The 20,910-nt window shown below is 46.4% G+C and overlaps 2 protein-coding genes across 3 annotated transcripts in view; one reads left to right on the top strand and one right to left on the bottom strand.

The window, feature by feature from the left end:
* LOC310690783 (uncharacterized protein) overlaps positions 1-20,910 on the bottom strand; it is a 60,190-nt gene that overhangs the window by 7,140 nt on the left and 32,140 nt on the right. The window contains exons 1-2 of one of the 2 annotated variants that reach the window (XM_083470344.1): positions 1,201-1,577; positions 274-312 (exon numbers count right to left, since the gene is read on the bottom strand). Coding sequence is in view for 1 of the 2 variants with exons in the window: in XM_083470343.1 (XP_083326469.1) it covers positions 274-396 (123 nt within the window). In the remaining variant the exon portion in view is untranslated. Of the gene's footprint in view, positions 1-273; positions 712-1,200; positions 1,578-20,910 lie in introns of those variants that run through there. The other variant, XM_083470343.1, reaches the window with a different exon arrangement.
* Positions 11,724-20,910, top strand: part of SH2D4A (SH2 domain containing 4A) — a 35,571-nt gene continuing 26,384 nt past the window's right edge. The window contains exons 1-3 of the mRNA XM_083471569.1: positions 11,724-12,325; positions 18,305-18,464; positions 20,869-20,907. Coding sequence (XP_083327695.1) covers positions 12,160-12,325; positions 18,305-18,464; positions 20,869-20,907 — 365 coding nt within the window. The 5' untranslated portion in view covers positions 11,724-12,159. The remainder of the gene's footprint in view (positions 12,326-18,304; positions 18,465-20,868; positions 20,908-20,910) is intronic.

Genomic DNA, 20,910 nt, shown 5'->3' with positions numbered 1-20,910 from the left:
ACTCGCGGAACGAATTAATTTCGTCTTGCGAGGCACCACTGTATTTATGCATCGTTTCCACACACACACCTCTCTCAGGGTGAAGGAGGTATAAGATATAACCAAAACAGTTAAAACCCAAACAGAAAACAGTAACTGGTAAAAGAGACGGGCAGGTTTATCGGTAAAACTGTTCTGTAGGTATGATCTGAGCAGTATCTCGGAATACATTGCAAAATTCCAATTTGCTTTCATTCCAAACTAGCAGCGATTGGTGTAAGAGATTCATTATACCTGCTGCGGGAAAGGTTTGTAGCTGTTGACTCTTGAGACCTGTTGAAGAACAAGGGAAGAGAAGGTTGTTTTCATATGTCCATGTTTAAAGGGAGGTCTTTTGAGGGCCCTAGGTGCTGACATCAAACAATCTATATATTTAGCTTTTATTTATTTCTTAAATTTGCATTCCCGCCCTTCATCCGAAGACATCAGGGCAGTTCGCAGCAGAAAAATGCAAGATAAAAACAAGGAGTCTAAGAACAACTGGGGGTTGAGCTTGCATGCCTTGTGCCGATCAAATCGGCCGCATTGCCTGGGGACTCGCCTTTGCTCAACACTTCCCAGCGGAGAGGTGACGGTGGTTTTCCTTGCTGCATCCCCTTTGCCGGGTTGCTGCGCTGTGGGAACCACTGCTTGAGGCTTCGTTTGGCTGCTGGCTGGGCTTTCTGCCTTTGGCTCGGAGGGGCCCAGAAGTTGAACATAACTGTTTCTGGAAAACCCCTTATTTTGGCTGCTGATCCCTTATTTTTGAGGCTGCTGGTCCCTTATTTTCAAATCTGTAAGTTGACAGCTATGGACAATAGTCTGGCCAGTATGGGAGGCGGAAAAAGCTTGAATGGATCAAAGAAAGATAAAATCTTTGCTATGCAGTTAATCTTGTGCATAATTAGGATATTATAAGAGGCGCTATTTCCCTTGATGAAGTGTAATTATACTTGAAACATGTTTCACAACATCTCTTTTGATGTTGACCTCCACGTTTCGTTAAGGGAGTTAAAGTGCATATTCATTAATGTTAATTAAAAGTTAATTTAATTGTGAATTAAAATTTAATTTTAATGTATTTAATTGCTCGATTGATTAATTTTAATTAAAATTTCAATTCTAATTAAAGTGCGTATTAATTTTAACACAACAGTAGCTGCTGCTGAACTTTGCACTTACCAGTTTTGCATAGTGAGCCCCGTGGGTTGAAACGGGATAGGTTGCCACAATCTGCCCAAGAAATAGAAACAGAATATATGCAAGATGTCAATATGTGGTGATCATTAGGGACAGTGCTATTTTTCTAGAAAAAAGAGGGGCCAGAATAGAGTTCCAGCTGGAAAAAAGCTCTGATTAGGGGCATCCATCCTGCCCAAGGGATTTTGGAATATCTTATGCACCTGGAAAGAGATGGCTGAGCCTTTTTTTTTACCAATTAAATGTAAGGAGATAAGGTTCTTTGATGCATCTTTTAATCCATTTAATCTGGATCTACCCTTTTTCAGAGAAGTTCAGTAAGCAAAAACAAAAAACCTGTAGCTAATTTTTCATTTCCAAAGGAAGACCCCTTTCTTTGCAGATACAGTCGTACTTTGAAAGTCAAACAGAATCTGTTCCAGAAGCCTGTTAAACTTCCAAAATGATCGGAAACCCAAACACAGCTTCTGATTGGCTGCAGGAAGCTCCTGCAGCCAATCGGAAGCCGCGGAAGGCCGGTCAGACGTTCGGCTTCTGAAAATCGTTCGAAAACTGGAACACTGATATCCGGGTTTCGATCATTTGGGAGCCAATTTGTTCAGGAGCCAAGGCATTTGAGATCCGAGGTGTGACTGTATACATTATCATCTTATTAATAATCTTATTAATCATCTAATTAATAACAGCGTAGCCTGCTGTTCCTGTTAAGGACTTTTAACGATTTCCTACCAACACCGGCCCTACCATTAGACAGTGTGAAGCAGAACCCACAGTCAGTAAATGCTGGAGGAGGTGGGCACATGTACCTTGCGGCCTGCCCTGCACCCCCTAAGTTAGTCTGTTGCCCTCAAGAAGATGCTGTCCTGTTGTCAAGAGGACAATAAAATAATCAGTGAGGTTTATTGGTAGGTCGATAAAAAAAAATCAGTGTGGCACGAGCAAATTTTTATTCTGAAAGTGAGGCTCGGAGACAAAAAGTTTCAGCACCACTGGCATAACATCCAATCACCCATCTCAGAGTCCTACTTGCAAGTAACCATGCTACAGGCTTTGAACTGAAGCATCTCCAGCCCTTGCTCCAATGCTTGATAAGTAAAGGTAAAGGACTCCTGGATGGTTAAGTCCTGTCAAAGGCAACTATGGGGTTGCGGCGCTCATCTCGCTCTCAGGCCGAGGGAGCTGCTGTTTGTCCACAGACAGCTTTCCGGGTCATGTGGCCAGCAGGACTAAACCGCTTCTGGCGCAACAGAACACCATGACGGAAACCAGAGCGCATGGAAACATCGTTTGCCTTCCCGCCACAGCGGTACCTATTTATCTACTTGCACTGGTGTGCTTTCGAACTGCTGGGTTGGCAGCAGCAGGGACAGAGCAACGGGAGCTCACCCCGTCGCGGGGATTCGAACAACCAACCTTCTGATTGACAAGCATAAGAGGCTCAATGGTTTACCAGGGATCAGCAAACTTTTTCAGCAGGGGGCCGGTCAATTGTCCCTCAGACCTTGTGGGGGGCCGGACTATATTTTGGAAAGGAAAAAAATGAATGCATTCCTATGCCCCACAAAAAACCCTTTTAAATAAAAGGACACATTCTACTCATGTGAAAATCCGTGGGCTGTATTTAGAAGGCGATTGGTCCAGATCCGGCCCCCGGGCCTTAGTTTTCCGACCCAAAGTTTAGACCACAGTGCCACCCACTTCCCCTTGCTTGATCATTAGGACATATAGGAATCGCAGAGGAAGCTGCCACGTAGCTCAGGTATTGTCTACACTGACTAATAGCAGCTCTCCCGGGTTCTGACTGGACAGGCGTCTCTCCAAGCCCTAACTAGAGATGCTGAGGACCGAAGCACTGGGGAATACTTACCGTAGGAGAAAGAATAACTCCAAGGAGAAAATTCAGGTCCGCGCACTTCATCATTGCGAGGAGCTGTCAATGAAAGAGCAGAGCTGTATTTTGCCATTTCATTGGCTCCCAGTACGTTTCCAAGCACAATTCAAAGTGTTGGTGCTGACCTATAAAGCCCTAAACGGCCTCAATCCTGTATACCTGAAGGAGTGTCTCCACCCCCATCGTTCTACTCGGAGACTGAGGTCCAGCGCCAAGGGCCTTCTGGCAGTTCCCTCGCTGCAAGAAGGGAGGTTACAGGAAACCAGGCAGAGGGCCTTCTTGGTAGTGGCCCCTGCCCTGTGGAACACCCTCCCAGCAGATGTCAAGGCAATAAACAACTACAGTCATACCTCAGGTTAAATGCGCTTCAGGTTGAGCGTTTTCAGGTTACGCTCTGCGGCGACCCAGAAGTAACAGAGTGCATTACTTCTGGGTTTCGCTGCTCACGCAAACACTCAAAATGACATCACGCTCATGCGCAGAAGCGGCGAATCTCGACCAGCGGACGCGGGTTGCATTTGTTTCAGGATGCGAACAGGGCTCCGGAACGGATCCCGTTCGCATCCAGAGGTACCACTGTATTTTACTTTTAAAAGACAACTGAAGGCAGGCCTGTTTAGGGAACTTTTTAATGCCTGATGCTGTATTGTTTTTAAGATTCGGTTGGAAGCTGCCCAGAGTGGCTGGGGAAACCCAGCCAGATGGGCGGGGTATAAATAAAAAATTATTATATTTTTTTATACCGAAGAAGCTGTTCATTGGGCTCAGGAATTTGGGTCTGCGGTTAGGGGGAGAGTTGAGCTCTCCCTGTTGCCCCCTGTTCAATATCACCAAGTGAAATATTTGTAGGAGGGGGGCATATCTGGGTGGCACACTTTCTACCTGGGAGAGTGTTATGTACTGAAGTTCTCACCCTGGGACAGCAGGGGGATACTGTAGATAGTTTTCACTCAGGTCCACATATGCAAATAAGGGGATTGAAAGTGACGTTCAGTGATTGGATAGTTACAGAAAATGGTTACTGTTGCGTTGTAGTGGAGCTCTATATAAACAGGCTGTCTGAACCCTTCAGTTCAGTTCTGTTCTGGCCTGTGAATAAACAAGAGCTGTTTGAAGAATCGCTGTGTCGTCTGATATGTTCACCCACAACTTAACAGAGAGCATTCGGCTATTTGCCCCTCCACAGACACACTTGCAGACAGAACTGATGTAGCCTATTTGTTTATTTTGTAACACAAGGAAATCTTGAACAAAAACTGATTTTTTAAAAAAAGTGGTGTAGCCTGGCAATAATAGCTGTTTCCTGTTCCTGTTCCTAGAAGGAACTTGGCACTTGGGGTTTTAAACCTACCAAAAACATCTATTTAATATTTGCCAGTGCTTGTAAACTTGCTTGCTTGTTGGACGGCCGAACCAATCAGGCAAAGTGGTGGTTTTAACGGAGGGTTGAATGCTTTATGGGTAGAATAGCAAGGTATCGATATGTTATGTACTGAGTTGAATAGGATCCAAACTGCAGCAGTCTGATTGGTCCTAGAACAATAGGATTCAGAATGCAGCAGTCTGATTGGTCCTAGAACAATGCAGCAGTATGATTGGTTGGCAGGAACCACCCAATCCTGCTCCAGATAGAAGTGAATCCACAACCTGATTGGCTTACAGTAGAATTCCGGAATTAGCCAATCATGTGCAGCCCATTGCGTAAATAATGTATATAAAGCAGATACTGTGAAGGGACTTTCATTCATTCCTCCTCACCACTATGAGCTGAATAAAGAGCATGAAATCACTTTGCGACTCTGAGTATATTTCACGATACATGACTTAACTTCGCTGTGGGCCGACGTTGGGTAAACAATAATGTCTACTATATAATCATAATCAGACAGTTTTGCCTGAGTTAGCCACAAAAGAAGAGCAAATGCCTGTGGAGAAACCAGGAAATAGGACCTGAGAACCAGGGGAAAGATTCCTGGGTTCCCAGAAACTGGTATTCAAAAGTATTGCTGCCTTTGGCATTCCAGGAAGGAACTAATTTGTGCAATTTCTATACTTCTAACATACAGTGCACCACCAAGTTTCTCAACATCACTCCCCTTTGTGGGCCACTTTACTAAGAGACATTTCCAACCATGTTTTTAGATGGAGCAGAATATGGGGCAGTGCCCAAATCTTTAACCCTTTAATCTCCTGGGACAGATATTACCAATCTCTTGGTGACAGTTCTGTTCACCCAGCAGCATTCTGACAGACGAAACCGTGCAAAAGAAACCCCTTTATTACAGTCGGGCTGCACAATAAATAAAGTTGGTGTCATGTTAGCAGTCAAGACCTCTCAGTACCAGCCCCCCCCCCCAGGAAAACCACTAAATATTACTTAATTTTTAAATCCCCTGTTGTTTTGTGAATGTTACAGGAGGCAATAGGGACGCGGGTGGCACTGTGGGTTAAACCATGGAGCCTAGGACTTGCCGATCAGAAGGTCTGTGGTCCGAATCCCCGCAACGGGGTGAGCTCCTGTTGCTCGGTCCCTGCTCCTGTCAACCTAGCAGTTCAAAAGCACGTCAAAGTGCAAGTAGATAAATAGGTACTGCTCCAGCGGGAAAGTAAACTGTGTTTCTGTGTGCTGCTCTGGTTCGCCAGAAGCAGCTTAGTCATGCTGGCCACATGACCCGGAAGCTGTACGCCAGCTCCCTCGGCCAATAAAGCGAGATGAGCGCCGCAACCCCAGAGTCGGGCACGACTGGACCTAATGGTCAGGGGTCCCTTTACCTTTACAGGAGGCAATGGAATCTAGGAGAGTGACTCTCTCTCTGTATTACAACTTTAATTCCCCCAGCCCCTTTTACCACTGCAACTTTTGACGAATGCTTTGTCACATCTTGTTTAAAACATGATAGGTTCATGACCGAAGGCCGCATAAAATGGCTTTGGAGACTAAAACCAGATTATGGGTCACCTGCTGGCATTCCTATCCTAGGACCAAGCATCTTGATATGGTCAATAAAAGGTAAAGGATCCCTGACAGTTAAGTCCAGTCGCAGACAACTCTTGGGTTGTGGTGCTCATCTCACTTTACAGGCCAAGGGAGCCGGCGTTTGTCTGCAGACAGTTTTTCCGGGTCGTGTGGCCAGCATGACTAAGCCGCTTCTGGTGCAATGGAACATCGAAACTAGAGCAGCGCACGGAAACGCCGTTTGCCTTCCCGCCAGAGCGGTACCTATTTATCTACTTGCACTGGCGTGCTTTCGACCTGCTAGGTTGGCAGGAGCTGGGACTGAGCAACGGGAGCTCACTCTGTCGTGGGGATTCGAACCGCCGACCTTCTGATCAGCAAGCCCAAGAGGCTCAGAGAGCCAGTGTGGTGTAGTAGTTAAGAGTGGTGGACTTGTAATCTGGTGAACTGGGTTCGCTTCCCCGCTCCTCCACATGCAGCTGCTGGGTGACCTTCTTTGAAGTCTGTCAGCCCCACTCACCTTGCAGAGTGTTTGTTGTGGGGGAGGAAGGGAAAGGAGATTGTGAGCCGCTTTGAGACTCCTTCGGGTAGTGATAAAGCGGGATATCAAATCCAAACTCTTCTTCTTCTTCAGTGGTTTAGAACACAGTGCCACCCTTGTCCCTAATATGGTCAACAGGTCTCCCCAATTGCCTGTGTTCACCATGCCTGACAATGATGTACCCTGAGGTGTCAAGGGACTTCTGGAAATGTGGAATTAATTTATTCAGGGCAGGGGTCTTTCCCAACATGGAGCTACCCGTTCCGTCTGCAGAAAGTGAAGGTGAGCAGAAGCACTGCTGGCTGGAGGCCTGCCAGCCGTAGTCCATGGAAAACACCCAACTGGGGCATCCTGGATTCCATGCCAGCTGCACTTCCGTGACTTGAAGCATTGGGACCAATTGCTACACCAGCTCCAAGTTGGCACAGCCCAGAGCAGTCTTTTGCCTGTGAAATATACTCAGAGTCGCAAAGTGATTTCATGCTCTTTATTCAGCTCATAGTGGTGAGGAGGAATGAATGAATGCCCCCTCAAAGTATCTGCTTTATATACATTATTTACACAATGGGCTGCACATGATTGGCTAATTCCGGAATTCTACTGTAAGCCAATCAGGTTGTGGATTCACTTCTATCTGGAGCAGGATTGGGTGGTTCCTGCCAACCAATCATAGTACTGCATTATTCTAGGACCAATCAGACTGCTGCCTTTTGGATCCTATTGTTCTAGGACCAATCAGACTTCTGCAGTTTGGATCCTATTCAACTCAGTACATAACAGCCTGCTTCTCCACCTTACTCCCTGGGAGGAACCAGATGTGACTGCGACTTTGCCGCCCCATCACCCTCATGACCAGGGCTTGGATTGCGCAGTTATTTTTCATTTTCTCACCCCGCCCATTTCACCAGAGAGACCCAAGGCGGCTAACAATCAGTAGTCAAAACAGATTAAAACAAGCATAACCTGTACCTAATTGGTTTTAGAGGTTTGGGTATTAAGACCGTGTCTGGACTGATTCTTGGCTGGGAGGTTTTTTTAATGTAACCTGCGCAGGGTGAAGGTTATAATATAAATGTTAAAAAGTAAAGGTAAAGGGAACCCTGACAGTTAAGTCCAGTCGCGAACGACTCTGGGGTTGTGGCGCTCATCTCACTTTACTGGCCGAGGGAGCCGTTTGTCCGCAGGCAGTTTTTCCGGGTCGTGTGGCCAGCATGACTAAGCCGCTTCTGGCAAAACCAGAGCAGTGCACGGAAACGCCGTCTACCTTCCCGCCGCTATTATTATAGATAATAAATGAAATGTTAAAAAATACAAAACCATACTGAACAATTTCCATATAAAACACAGCAAAATCTAATTACAGATAGGTAGCCGTGTTGTTCTGCCATAGTCAAAATAAAAAATAAAAAAATAAAAATGAATTGCAACTCATTGCCAAACTTAAAACCATGGAGAGACCTGGTCTGAACAAAGACATTGGATTCTTATCTCATTATACATGACTAAGCCATTTTTCACCTTCTCACCCCTTGCCTTTTCCTGCAAGACCTATTGCAGTCGTTAAGAGTCGTCAACAGGCTCATCTCAGCTATCTGCCAATCACCCATTCCCACCACCCTTCTGAGTAATACCCCTCCCCACCTTCTCACTATATAGAAGGATCTGGCAACTTCTGTTTCAGTGTATCTGAAGAAGTGTGCATGCACACGAAAGCTCATACCAAGAACTAACTTAGTTGGTCTTTAAGGTGCTACTGGAAGGATCTTTTTTATTTTAGCAAAATCTAAAATAAAGATACAAAAAAAGAAAAAAAAACCCACCAACAGCAGCAACACCCCCCCCCCAACAAAATTCGTGCAAACAATTGATATAACAGTACTGACATACAGTGGTACCTCAGGTTACATACGCTTCAGGTTACAGACTCCACTAACCCAGAAATAGTGCTTCAGGTTAAGAACTTTGCTTCAGGATGAGAACAGAAATCCTGTTTCTGCGGCGCAGCGGCAGCAGGAAGCCCCATTAGCTAAATTGGTGCTTCAGGTTAAGAACAGTTTCAGGTTAAGTACAGACCTCCGGAACGAATTAAGTACTTAACCTGAGGTACCACTGTACACACATAGAACCACAGAGCTGAACGGGACTGTGAGGGTCATGTAGTCCAACACCCTTCAATGTAGAAATATTTTGTCCAACCTGGCGCTCAAACCCACAACCCTGAGATTAAGAGTCTCATGCTCTACCAATTGAGCCACTCCAGTTTCACATCTTTGCCAGGAAACGAAGCAGTATCAAATGTTCAAGATCCAGGTGTGTGTAGACAGAAATATAGAAGCTAAATCAGATCATCGGTCCATTTAGCTCCTTCTGGTCTGCGCTGACTGACATGTTAGAAACTTAGCTTTGAGTTCTGTAAGATGCAGTACTGGAGATAGAAAAGAGAGTCACAGACCTGCTACAAACACAAGGCTCTCTTTCTAGTGTGCAAGCAAAATCTAGTGCAATAACCGAATCTCTGCTTACCAAGTGCATCTCTTCCACGGACCCTCAGTAAGGCAGAGCTCTCTTCCCAAAAACTGTCCTCAAACAGATCCACAACATGTTTTCGCCAAAACTCTTGAATTATATTGTTGTCACACAGTTGCAGCTATTACTGTTGGGCGGGGGCAAGGGGGTGGGGGAACGGGACCCAGCCAATGCGAAGGGCACCTTTAAGCGCTTAAAAATAGCCAAACAACTACCCTAAGTCTAACCACAATATTCCTCATGTAAGGTAGTGTATAATTATCTCCCTGTTTGTTAGAGGTGCACTTTCTTATGTCTGCAGATCAGGATCAAACTGAAGCCCTTCTGAATGGCAGGGAAATCAGCAAGGACTCAAAACATATGAAATCCTAGGCTGCTGTCCTGATGCAGACTCACCTGCTCATAGCTAGACTCCATGGCATAGCTGTCAACTTACAGATTTGAAAATAAGGGACCAGAAGCCTTGAAAATAAGGGACCAGCAGCCAAAATAAGGGACCTGCAGCCTCACCTGTTCCAGGCACTCCAGCCTTCCTGTCCTCCTGCAGGCTGGTCAAACTCATGCTGGTAGCTTTGAGAACACTGCCCAACCAACTTTGTAACCAGAAGTTCAACTGAATAGAATCTGAATCACATGCACCACAAGGCCTATGCAGCCTCAACTTAAGATGGCTCCCCGGCCTGGCTTTGCACTGCAAAGTTTGCAGCAGCACGTGCAACAAAATGGCGTCCAGCATTCAAAAACCCCCTCAGCTTGCATTAACTAGCCACACACAAGGCATGCAAGCTCCACCCCCCAGTCGTTCTTAGACTTCTTATTGGGTGAGCAACACAGCCAAGCAACACAGTTGGAGCCTCCCTCCTCCCTGGCCGGCAGGGAGGGAGGGAGAGGAGCTGCTTCCTTTGAAATTTAAGGGACATCATTTAAGGGACATCTATCAATAAGGGACAGCAGCAGGACATGGCGCTGGAATAAGGGACTGTCCCTTCAAATAAGGGACACTTGACAGCTATGACTCTATGGTTTGCTGCATATAAAGGTGAATACTAATCTGAGTGCTCCTATTCAGCGTTCCAGTCTTCCTCTCGTTCTGTCCTCCAGGATATTCTAACGTTTTAGGAGTCATTATTATTTCCCAACTAGCACTTATTGTCTATGACTCCTGCGGGCTCACTCCCCATTGGCCTGGTCATGTTGCTTTTATTCCTGCTTTGCCTTTATGTCTCCTTTGGTTTTAAAATACATATTGCTTGTCTGTGTGCATCTGGATTCTCCTAAACAAGAGGATACCACCCTCTCTCTATATTTTTGGTCAGTGCCCCATTTTGGCTCCAGTCCTGTCAGCACTGAGATCACTGTTGGAGAAAGCGACAAAAACTCACCTGCGACAAAATGCTACAGTGCAGTTGTCGCCCCGAAGCTCTGGGGAGCACCAGGATGACAAAGGCAGCTGTGACGCATAGATCACTTCTGCTTATTCTCCAAGCCTATCAGCAATGCTTTATTTCCACGTTCTCTCCCCGTTTTCCATTCCCCCACCCTCCTCAATCAGTCAGTCAGTCAGTCAATCAATCAATCAATCAATCAATCAATCAATCCATGCTCTTTGCCTATGCTCAAAATATTTTTTGTACTTCTGCAAACCTTCAAGTTGTCCCCAAGCCTGCTGGGACTTGAGACCACCCTCTTGGAGAATGCTATGGTATATATATATATATAGTGTGTGTGTGTGTGTGTGTGTGTGTGTGTGTGAGATATGTGTCTCAGCCTATGATTATTTATTTGCAAAGTATTTGATAATTATACTTCTTCCTGGGTGTGCTTTTCTGTCATGGGTAAAGTTTTCATTGTCTAAAATCACCTTCTTCTTTCTATGCCCAGGTAGGGTGGACAATTTTCTAGAAATGGGTGGATTTCATATTTGAATCATTGGATTGGGAAAAAAGAGGCGTGCCCCCATCGCTACCCCATGATTAAATTTGAAACTCTCTTTTTTAGACGTATTAAAATCTTTGTGTCCTACGAGTGGTTTTGATAACTCCACTTAACGTTTCACCACCTCCCTCTTTGAGCTTGTCTTCACTGGAGTTAGTTTACCTTGGGCCAAGTTTACATTGGGCCAAACTCGTTGGGGCATTGTGTTGATGCAATTAAAATGTGCATTGTTTAAAAATGTAAACAGCAGCCACTGGAGCAGGGCAGCAAATGGACCACTGGGAGGGGAAGCTACATGCACACACTCCCCACTGCAATCCAAAAATCTCCCCCCTGCAGCTGCTATTTACATTGGGAGGGAAGGCCCTGTTGGCACAAGAGAAATTCCACCAGTCACAAATGCTGGGAATTGACGTGATTGCGCCCATGTGCATGCCTGCTTACCACGAAGAATAATACCTCTCTTCTTTCCGTTGGCGTTTACTCATTGCCACTATCACTTTTACCTGTGGGCATGCCCTCTTCTGCCATTGGCCAGAGATCCCTTTCTTAAGATTTGAAGTGAGGAGAAAGGTTACGGTTCGCCTCTCCCGAGGTTGATACATTAACTTCCTGGTCTCCTAACAGCAGGGTTTGCTGAGTCAGAGAGGTAAGCCACACCTGTGACTTTAGCTGTGAAGGGAGTGCTTTGACAGAGGCGTTCTTGTCGGCTCAAACCATCCTTCGAACCTAGTTGTTGTTTTGTTCACATGTACGGATAGAGAGATGGGTAAAAGGGCTGCTTAGCTCCAGATGCTGAGGGCAGCCAAGTCCTTGATTTATTTGTTTCCTCCGTGAGCGCTCTGTTTACTTTTGAAGTCCTTGCAGGAAGTCGGAGCTAAAATAGGTGCAGCTATTTGGGAGTGTGTAATTGCCATGTGGACAGCCTACATTCCTGCTCTGTCTCTTGGGTGGAGAAAGGTTTCTGCTTCTCCTTGGGCCACCGAGGTGGTTGTCCTGGCCAGGCGAGGAGAGTGACTTTTCCTGTCTCCCGGGGGGTCAGTCTTGGCACCACAGGTCTCCTCCGTCCATGCCCAGGAGCATTGTGCAGCCATGCTGAAGCAGATCCTAGCAGACATGTACGTGGACCCAGAGCTCCTGGCAGAACTGAGCGAGGAGCAGAAGCAGATCTTGTTCTTCAAAATGAGACAGGAACAGATCAGAAGATGGAAGGAAAGAGAAGTCGCGGTTACTTCGCCGCAGCCAGCGGTGAAGAAAGGTCAGTGAACGAGCGGCTCTGGTGGTGGCTGGGCATTTGAAATCTAGCGGGAAGAAAATGAGCTGTTGTTGTTGTTATTTGCATTTATTATTGAGATTTCTATTGTGCCCTTCAAGCATGTTTTCCGGGCAAATGAGAATACAACACAATAAACGGTGAAGCTTTGGGGCAGGGTGTAAGAAAGTACTTCCCTACAGATGGAAGTTAATACCAAGTATTATACAGTGGTACCTCAGGTTAAGTACTTAATTCGTTCGGGAGGTCCGTTCTTAACCTGAAACTGTTCTTAACCTGAAGCACCACTTTAGCTAATGGGGCCTCCTGCTGCCACCATGCCGCCGGAGCACGATTTCTGTTCTTATCCTGAAGCAAAGTTCTTAACCCAAGGTACTATTTCTGGGTTAGCAGAGTCTGTAACCTGAAGCGTATGTAACCCGAGGTACCACTGTATGTAAGTCTTTAGATGACTAATAATCATAAGAAGCCTATTATGCAGGTCAGTAGTACTATTGCAGAGGTACCTTGGTTTACATACGCTTCAGGTTACAGACGCTTCAGGTTACAGACTCCGCTAATCCAGAAATATTACCTTGGGTTAAGAACTTTGCTTCAGGATGAGAACAGAAATCGTGCAGCGGCAGCAGGAGGCCCCATTAGCTAAAGTGGTGCTTCAGGTTAAGAGCAGTTTCAGGTTAAGAACGGACCTCCGGAACGAATTAAGTTCTTAACTTGAGGTACCACTGTATTCCTAAACTGGAGAGGGGAGAAGTCTGTGTGGATGGAGGGGGGAAGGAAGACTGAGAGAGAGAGACAGACGGAGAGAGCTACAGTTACCTGAGGCCACCTGGTGAGATCATTGCAGAGGTGAGATTTGAGGTGAGGACTTTGTTTCAAACAGCAGCTGTCTCTCCCTCTCAGTCACTATGCTTCACTAGCTACATTAAATACACAACCATCAGGCTGTTCAGTAAATTTATTTTGAAGTGGTTCAGGTAGGTCCAATTCCTAGTAGATCACTTGTTATGTACTGAGTTGAATAGGATCCAAACTGCAGCAGTCTGATTGGTCCTAGAACAATAGGATCCAAAATGCAGCAGTCTGATTGGTCCTAGAACAATAGGATTCAGAATGCAGCAGTCTGATTGGTCCTAGAACAATAGGATCCAAAATGCAGCAGTCTGATTGGTCCTAGAACAATAGGATTCAGAATGCAGCATTCTGATTGGTCCTAGAACAATGCAGCAGTATGATTGGTTGGCAGGAACCACCCAATCCTGCTCCAGATAGAAGTGAATCCACAACCTGATTGGCTTACAGTAGAATTCCGGAATTAGCCAATCATGTGCAGCCCATTGTGTAAATAATGTATATAAAGCAGATACTGTGAGGGGACTTTCATTCATTCCTCCTCACCACTATGAGCTGAAGAAAGAGCATGAAATCACTTTGCGACTCTGAGTATATTTCATCACTCTTATGGAGAAAATCCTCAGCTGTCGCACACAGCTCTCCTTTCTCATGGAAATGAAGTAACTCTGTCTACCTTCCTCCCTTTGTAATAATAATAATAATAATAATAATAATAATAATAATAATAATAATAATAATAATAATTTATTTATACCCCTCCCATCTGGCTGAGTTTCCCCAGCCACTCTGGGCGACCTATTAAACATTAAAAGCTTCCCTAAACAGGGCTGCCTTCAGATGTCTTCTAAAAGTCTGGTAGTTATTTTTCTCTTTGACATATGGTGGGAGGGCATTCCACAGGGCGGGTGCCACTACCGAGAAGGCCCTCTGCCTGGTTCCCTGTAACTTGGCTTCTCGCAGCGAGGGAACCGCCAGAAGGCCCTCAGCGCTGGATCTCAGTGTCTGGGCAGAACGATGGGGGTGGAGACACTCTTTCAGGTATACTGGACCAAGGCCGTTTAGGGCTTTAAAGGTCAGCACCAACACTTTGAATTGTGCTCAGAAATGTACTGGGAGCCAGTGTAGGTCTTTCAAGACCGGTGTTATATGGTCTCGACAGCTGCTCCCAGTCACCAGTCTAGCTGTCTCTATATTATTTGTTAAATTTCTATACCTCCCTTCTCCGAAGATCACAGGGTGGTTGACAATATAAAAACAACGCATAGCATAATAACAAACAAAAGCAATACCCACACACACAGTTTAAAAGGCCAGATTGTTTAATTAGCCGAAGGCCTGGTTGAAGAGGAATGTTTTCACCAGGCGCCTAAAGGTATGCTACATAGGTGCCCTAGAGAGAGCATTCCACACATGGGGTACCACCACGAAAAAGGCCCCGCTCTCATGTTGCCACCCTCCAAGCCTCTCGTGGAAGAGGCACACAAAGAAGGACTTCAGATGTCCAGGTCGGTTCATAGAATCATAGAATCATAGAGTTGGAAGAGACCACAAGGGCCATCGAGTCCAACCCCCTGCCAAGCAGGAAACACCATCAGAGCACTCCTGACATATGGTTGTCAAGCCTCTGCTTAAAGACCTCCAAAGTAGGAGACTCCACCACACTCCTTGGCAGCAAATTCCACTGTCAAACAGCTCTTACTGTCAGGAAGTTCTTCCTAATGTTTAGGTGGAATCTTCTTTCTTGTAGTTTGGATCCATTGCTCCGTGTCCGCTTCTCTGGAGCAGCAGAAAACAACCTTTCTCCCTCCTCTATGTGACATCCTTTTATATATTTGAACATGGCTATCATATCACCCCTTAACCTCCTCTTCTCCAGGCTAAACATGCCCAGCTCCCTTAGCCGTTCCTCATAAGGCGTCGTTTCCAGGCCTTTGACCATTTTGGTTGCCCTCCTCTGGACACGTTCCAGTTTGTCAGTGTCCTTCTTGAACTGTGGTGCCCAGAACTGGACACAGTACTCCAGGTGAGGTCTGACCAGAGCAGAATACAGTGGCACTATACAGTCGTTCATATAGAGACAGGCAGTCCTTGAGGTATTGCAGTCCTGACCCATTTATGGCTTTATAGGTCGGCACCAGCACTTTGAACTGTGCCTGGAAACGAAATGGAAGCCATTGCAGTCGTACCACCACCTGGCAATTAATATCTACTCTGAGTAAAACTACCACCCTTGGTTTCTCAGTGGAGCTATCTTGCCCTTCAGTTCTGAAGAACTCCCAGGGTGGCTTACAATGAATGGAATCCAAGTAACAGGAATGCAACTGTGTTCATGTCAAAGCATCAGATCAATAACAGTAATCAGGGTGTGTTTCACTGGAGGAACAGGAAATCCCAGTGATGAAATCAACCATACCATAGGCTCTCGTGCAACGGGCGAGATGGCACTTTTCCCTCTCACACCGTTGGACCCGCTCTCACTTAGATAAATTGCCCCTACCTCACTGAACAACCCTTACCCGAATGATTCTTTTCCTTTCCTCTTAAAATTCTAACCCAGAGTATCCTGCAGGGGACCTTTGTGAGGGGATATTTAGTAAGTTGGCGTCTCAGACAGGTTTTCTTTAAATAAACAATAAAAAATTATTTAAGGCAAGATAACGTATAACACAAATGGATTAAACTTGGGTTACTTCAGGAATGCAGTGTGATTTCACTTTAATTCGCTCTCAGTTGTTTTTTGGCATTATAGGTTTGGTTCCTTTGTACGGCGATTCTTTCAGTTATGCACCCCCTTTAACAATCCTGCTCCTGAGGTACCGGTACTTTAAGTAATACAGTGGTACCTCGGGTTAATTACTTACCGTATTTTTTGCACCATAACACTCACTTTTTTCCTCATAAAAAGAAAGGGGAAATGTCTGTGCGTGTTATGGAGTGAATGCCTACAGGTGGCATGCCTACGGATTTTCCTCCTCTAGAAACTACGTGCGTGTTATGGTCGGGTGCGTGTTATAGAGCGAAAAATATGGTAATTCGTTCCGGAGGTCCGTACTTAACCTGAAACTGTTCTTAACCTGAAGCACCACTTTAGCTAATGGGGCCTCCCGCTGCCGCTGCGCTGCTAGAGCACGATTTCTGTTCTCATCCTGAAGCAAAGTTCTTAACCTGAAGCACTATTTCTGGGTTAGCGGAGTCTAACGTATGTAACCTGAGGTACCACTGTTTGGTTTTTGTTCCTTTGTACGGTGTTACTCACCCCCTTTAACAATCCTGCTCCTGAGGTACTTTAAGTAATAGACCCAGGGGCTCTCCACACCCCATCCCTTCACTGGGTTTTGGGAGTTTCTTCTTTTCCTTGGAAGAATCTCTCCCCTCCAGACTAGATTTGAGTCCCAAGTAGGCTGTTCCTTTCCAGTTCCTACTTCTCCTAGATCAACCTCTGGCTCCCAGTGAAATTCTGGTCTATTCCTCCTACAGGACACCGCACTCTGTCCTTCACAATACACTCAGAGTGGAAATTGGTTTTTCCCCCCACCTTTTTCTCGCATTCACTTTTTCTACCTCAACCTGTTTCCCTACCTATCTCCCCAACCTCTATTCCAACACACTTCAACCAACTCTCTCCTCATTCTCTCTCCTGGAACCACGGCCATTCACTAACCATTTGCTGGCAGGGAAAGAAAGAAAGAAAAAGAAACACTTTTTGATCCAACCGGTCCAGCAAAACCAACTTTTTCGTCACATCTCATTCTCCACTTGGCAAGCTCCCTTATGGTAACTGCAAACCTGCAAACTACCACATCCAAACAAACGTGGGCCATTTTGTGTACATTGCTGGGCTGCTTCCAGATGGGAGATTACTGTGGAAACTGTTTGCCTGAAACACACAATGTCATAATCAGCCACTCAGAAGTAAACCTGGTGTGTTCTGGTGAAAGGAACTGGGATAACTAAGGAGCTGGAGAGTCACCCCCCCCCCCAATTTATAAAATAAGATCACTGGTGCATCTAACCTAGGCTTGTCTGTCCTGCCAGCCCATCTCAGAAGACAGAGGCAGGTCTTTCCCAGGCCTGTTAAATGAAAATTTTAACTGGCTGCTAGGGGCCAGTTGGGACGCGGGTGGTGCTGTGGGTTAAACCACAGAGCCTAGGACTTGCCGATCAGAAGGTCGGAAGTTCGAATCCCCGTGATGGGGAGAGCTCCTGTTGCTCGGTCCCTGCTCCTGCCCACCTAGCAGTTCGAAAGCACGTCAAAGTGCAAGTAGATAAATAGGTACCACTCCAGCGGGAAGGTAAACGGCATTTCTGTGCGCTGCTCTGGTTCTTAGTCATGCTGGCCACATGACCCGGAAGCTGTACGCCGGCTCCCTTGACCAATAAAGCGAGATGAGCGCCGCAACCCCAGAGTCGGTCACGACTGGACCTAATGATCAGGGGTCCCTTTACCTTTAGGTACTGAAAATGGGCTCTCATCATGCCAGCCGTGCATTCTGCAAATGAGCTATGAAAACACACACTCCATCATGGGTTGTGCTGGGTTGAGGTCTGTGCAGTAAGGACTGGACTGGGCAGTGTGTTAGCCTAGTCAACACACTGTGTATCATTGCCCTGGCTGGGAGGTCATAGAAACATAGAATCATAGAGTTGGAAGAGACCACAAGGGCCATCGAGTCCAACCCCCTGCCAAGCAGGAAACACCATCAGAGCACTCCTGACATATGGTTGTCAAGCCTCTGCTTAAAGACCTCTAAAGTAGGAGACTCCACCACACTCCTTGGCAGCAAATTCCACTGTCGAACAGCTCTTACTGTCAGGAAGTTCTTCCTAATGTTTAGGTGGAATCTTCTTTCTTGTAGTTTGGATCCATTGCTCCGTGTCCGCTTCTCTGGAGCAGCAGAAGACAACCTTTCTCCCTCCTCTATGTGACATTCTTTTATATATTTGAACATGGCTATCATATCACCCCTTATCCTCCTCTTCTCCAGGCTAAACATGCCCAGCTCCCTTAGCCGTTCCTCATAAGGCATCGTTTCCAGGCCTTTGAGGTCCTTGGATCACGTGCCCCTTCTCATGGGGCCTTCCTACCTAACCTTGTTTTTTGTTTTGCAGTCCATGGGAAATCCGTTCAGTGGAAGCTGGGAGCAGACGGTGACGTCTGGGTGTGGGTGATGGGCGAGCATTCCCTGGACAAGCCATATGACCAGCTCTGCAGTGACCTTCTTGCTGAAAAAGTGAAGCAGCTGTCGCTTCAAGAAGCAGGGGCAATAAGGTTGGTATGGCTTTCCAAACATTCAGAACAATACTCAAAAATCTGGCGCAACCGGTCGGGCCAGCTGGTTTTTCCTGACAGACGAAGGGATCAGGCACTGACTAGTACAAACTGGGAACCTCTCCGTTCAGATTCTCCAAACCATGTTCGCCTTTTAAAGACCTGCTGTGTGAGTGTGAAATCCAGTTCCAAATGCACTTCCCTTGACTACCCAAAATATTAATAGTGTTAAAAGGTTTTTTTTGGGGGGGAGGAGCAAGGATCCCCTCAACTCCTGGGTGTGAGATGCTCCCCATAATTCCTGGATTTTGTAAAAGTTATAATTAATGAAGGTTTGAATAAACTGTGCCAAACTCTGCTGGATCCAGTTTATGCTGGCATAGCTAGTTGCGTGTGGGTCACTGGAGGAACAAAGCTAATAATGTTCTCACCATTAACCCATCAAGAAAGACATTAGGAAGAGGAAGACTATGTTGGACAAGGAGGATAGGTCCTGTCCTGTAGCTATGTATTAGTAGGTGGTGACAAAAGGGTTTTAAGAAGGGGTCAGCAAACTTTTTCAGCAGGGGGCCGGTCCACTGTCCCTCAGACCTTGTGGGGGGCCAGACTTTATTTTGAAGGGGGGGGGGGAATGAACAAATTCCTGTGCCCCGCAAATAACTCAGAGGTGCATTTTAAATAAAAGCACACATTCTACTCATGTAAAAACACGCTGATTCCCAGTCTATCCGTGGGTCAGATTTAGAAGGTGATTGGGCTGGATCCGGCCCCTGGGCCTTAGTTTGCCTACCCATGGTTTTAAGAGTGTAGGGTTTCCTTTTGGATGATGTAACTGAACAGGAAAAAAATGTCAGTTTTGCAAGCTGGAGTGGGAAGCCAGAGCATGAGGCAGGATGTCTGTTTTATGCAGCAGAGAGGGTCAGACATGATGTCTGGGGTCTCTTGAAATCCGAGGCTGAAAGAAACAGGGTCCTCTTGGGATGTGAATGCTCTGCACACACTCCATCAAGGCACAGGTGTGTGTGTGTGTGTGTGTGCGCGCGCACGCCAAGAAACCATATGTCATAAAGACACCACAGTTTCCGCTGTGCCTCATTGTCCCCAAAGGGAACACAGACCCTGGCAAGCTTGCCTGGTACCTCTGCACCGCTTGGAGACTGGGGTGGAGTTTAACAAAAGAAATAACAAGGAAATGGTGTAGTTCTGAGTATGGCTGTCAGTTTCAAGACCTTTATTTCCACTGGCGAAACCCAGAATGGCCATCCTGCATGTCATAGGAACATAGGAACCTGGCAAACCAGACCAGCTTAATGCTGTCTGCATCGACTGGTAACAGCTCACTAGGGTTTCAGGCAGGGATCACTCCCAACCCTACCTGGAGATGCCAGGGTTTGAACCAGGCACCTTCTACATGCAGAGTGAATGCTTGTCCCCTGAGCTACAGCCTCCCTGCCACTGACACTGGCTGGAAGGCAGTAACTTGCCTCTGGCCCTTTCCTGAGATGCGCTGCTACTTTGTAAGTTGGCGAACACATCCGTCCAATGGTCCCCATTTACTAAGGCCAGTTCTGATTTTCTGGTACTTGACCCTTTATTTATTTGTTTGCTGAAGACTTCCTGGCTGTTTTTTTAGAGAGCCCTGCACTCATAAAAGAACGTGGGTGGCGCTCTGGTGTAAACCACTGAGCCTTGGGCTTGCCGATCGGAAGGTTGGCGGTTCGAATCCCCGCGATAGGGTGAGCTCCTGTTCCTCGGTCCCAGCTCCTGCCAACCTAGCGGTTCGAAAGCACGTCAAAGTGCAAGTAGATAAATAGGCACCGCTCTGGCGGGAAGGTAAACGGCTTTTCCGTGCGCTGCTCTGGTTTCGCCAGAAGTGGCTCAGTCATGCTGGCCACATGACCCGGAAAAACGATCTGCGGACAAACGTCGGCTCCCTCAGCCAGTAAAGCGAGATGAGCACCGCAACCCCAGAGTCGTTCGCGACTGGACTTAACTGTCAGGGGTCCTTTACTATACTTTACACTCATAAAATAAAAGGGCTTACGGGAGCTGTTTAAAACCCTGGTGCACTACTGTGCCTTCAGGGCAATTTCTTGAAGGCAGGGAGGAAGCCTTTTAAAAATGTTGCTAACATGACTTGGTAAGCTGTCCATCTTCAGGTTACTGCTTTCTCCCTATGCCTCTAGGGTTTGAATGTTAGGAATGCGCATGATGGGGGTGTTGAGGGTGGGAGTGCATGTGTTTCGCCTCGTCCACATGTACGCACTGCATGCTAATGTGCATTCAGTGTGGGTACACATAGCATCATCTCCCTGTCATCCCTGCCCCACCCAATTTGTTGATCTAAAGCTCATTCTATTTTTTTTGTTTCGTTTCCCAAAATCCTCTTTTGGTCCATTTACAGAAGAAACCTAGCGGAAGGATTCGCAGAACATTCTGCCTCGTC

The sequence above is a fragment of the Podarcis liolepis genome (assembly GCF_965112155.1).
Source record: "Podarcis liolepis genome assembly, chromosome: 13".
In the NCBI taxonomy this organism is placed as follows: Eukaryota; Metazoa; Chordata; class Lepidosauria; order Squamata; family Lacertidae; genus Podarcis; species Podarcis liolepis.
The sequence above is the reverse complement of the archived record's forward strand: the minus strand, read 5'-3'. Positions and strand labels throughout refer to the sequence as shown.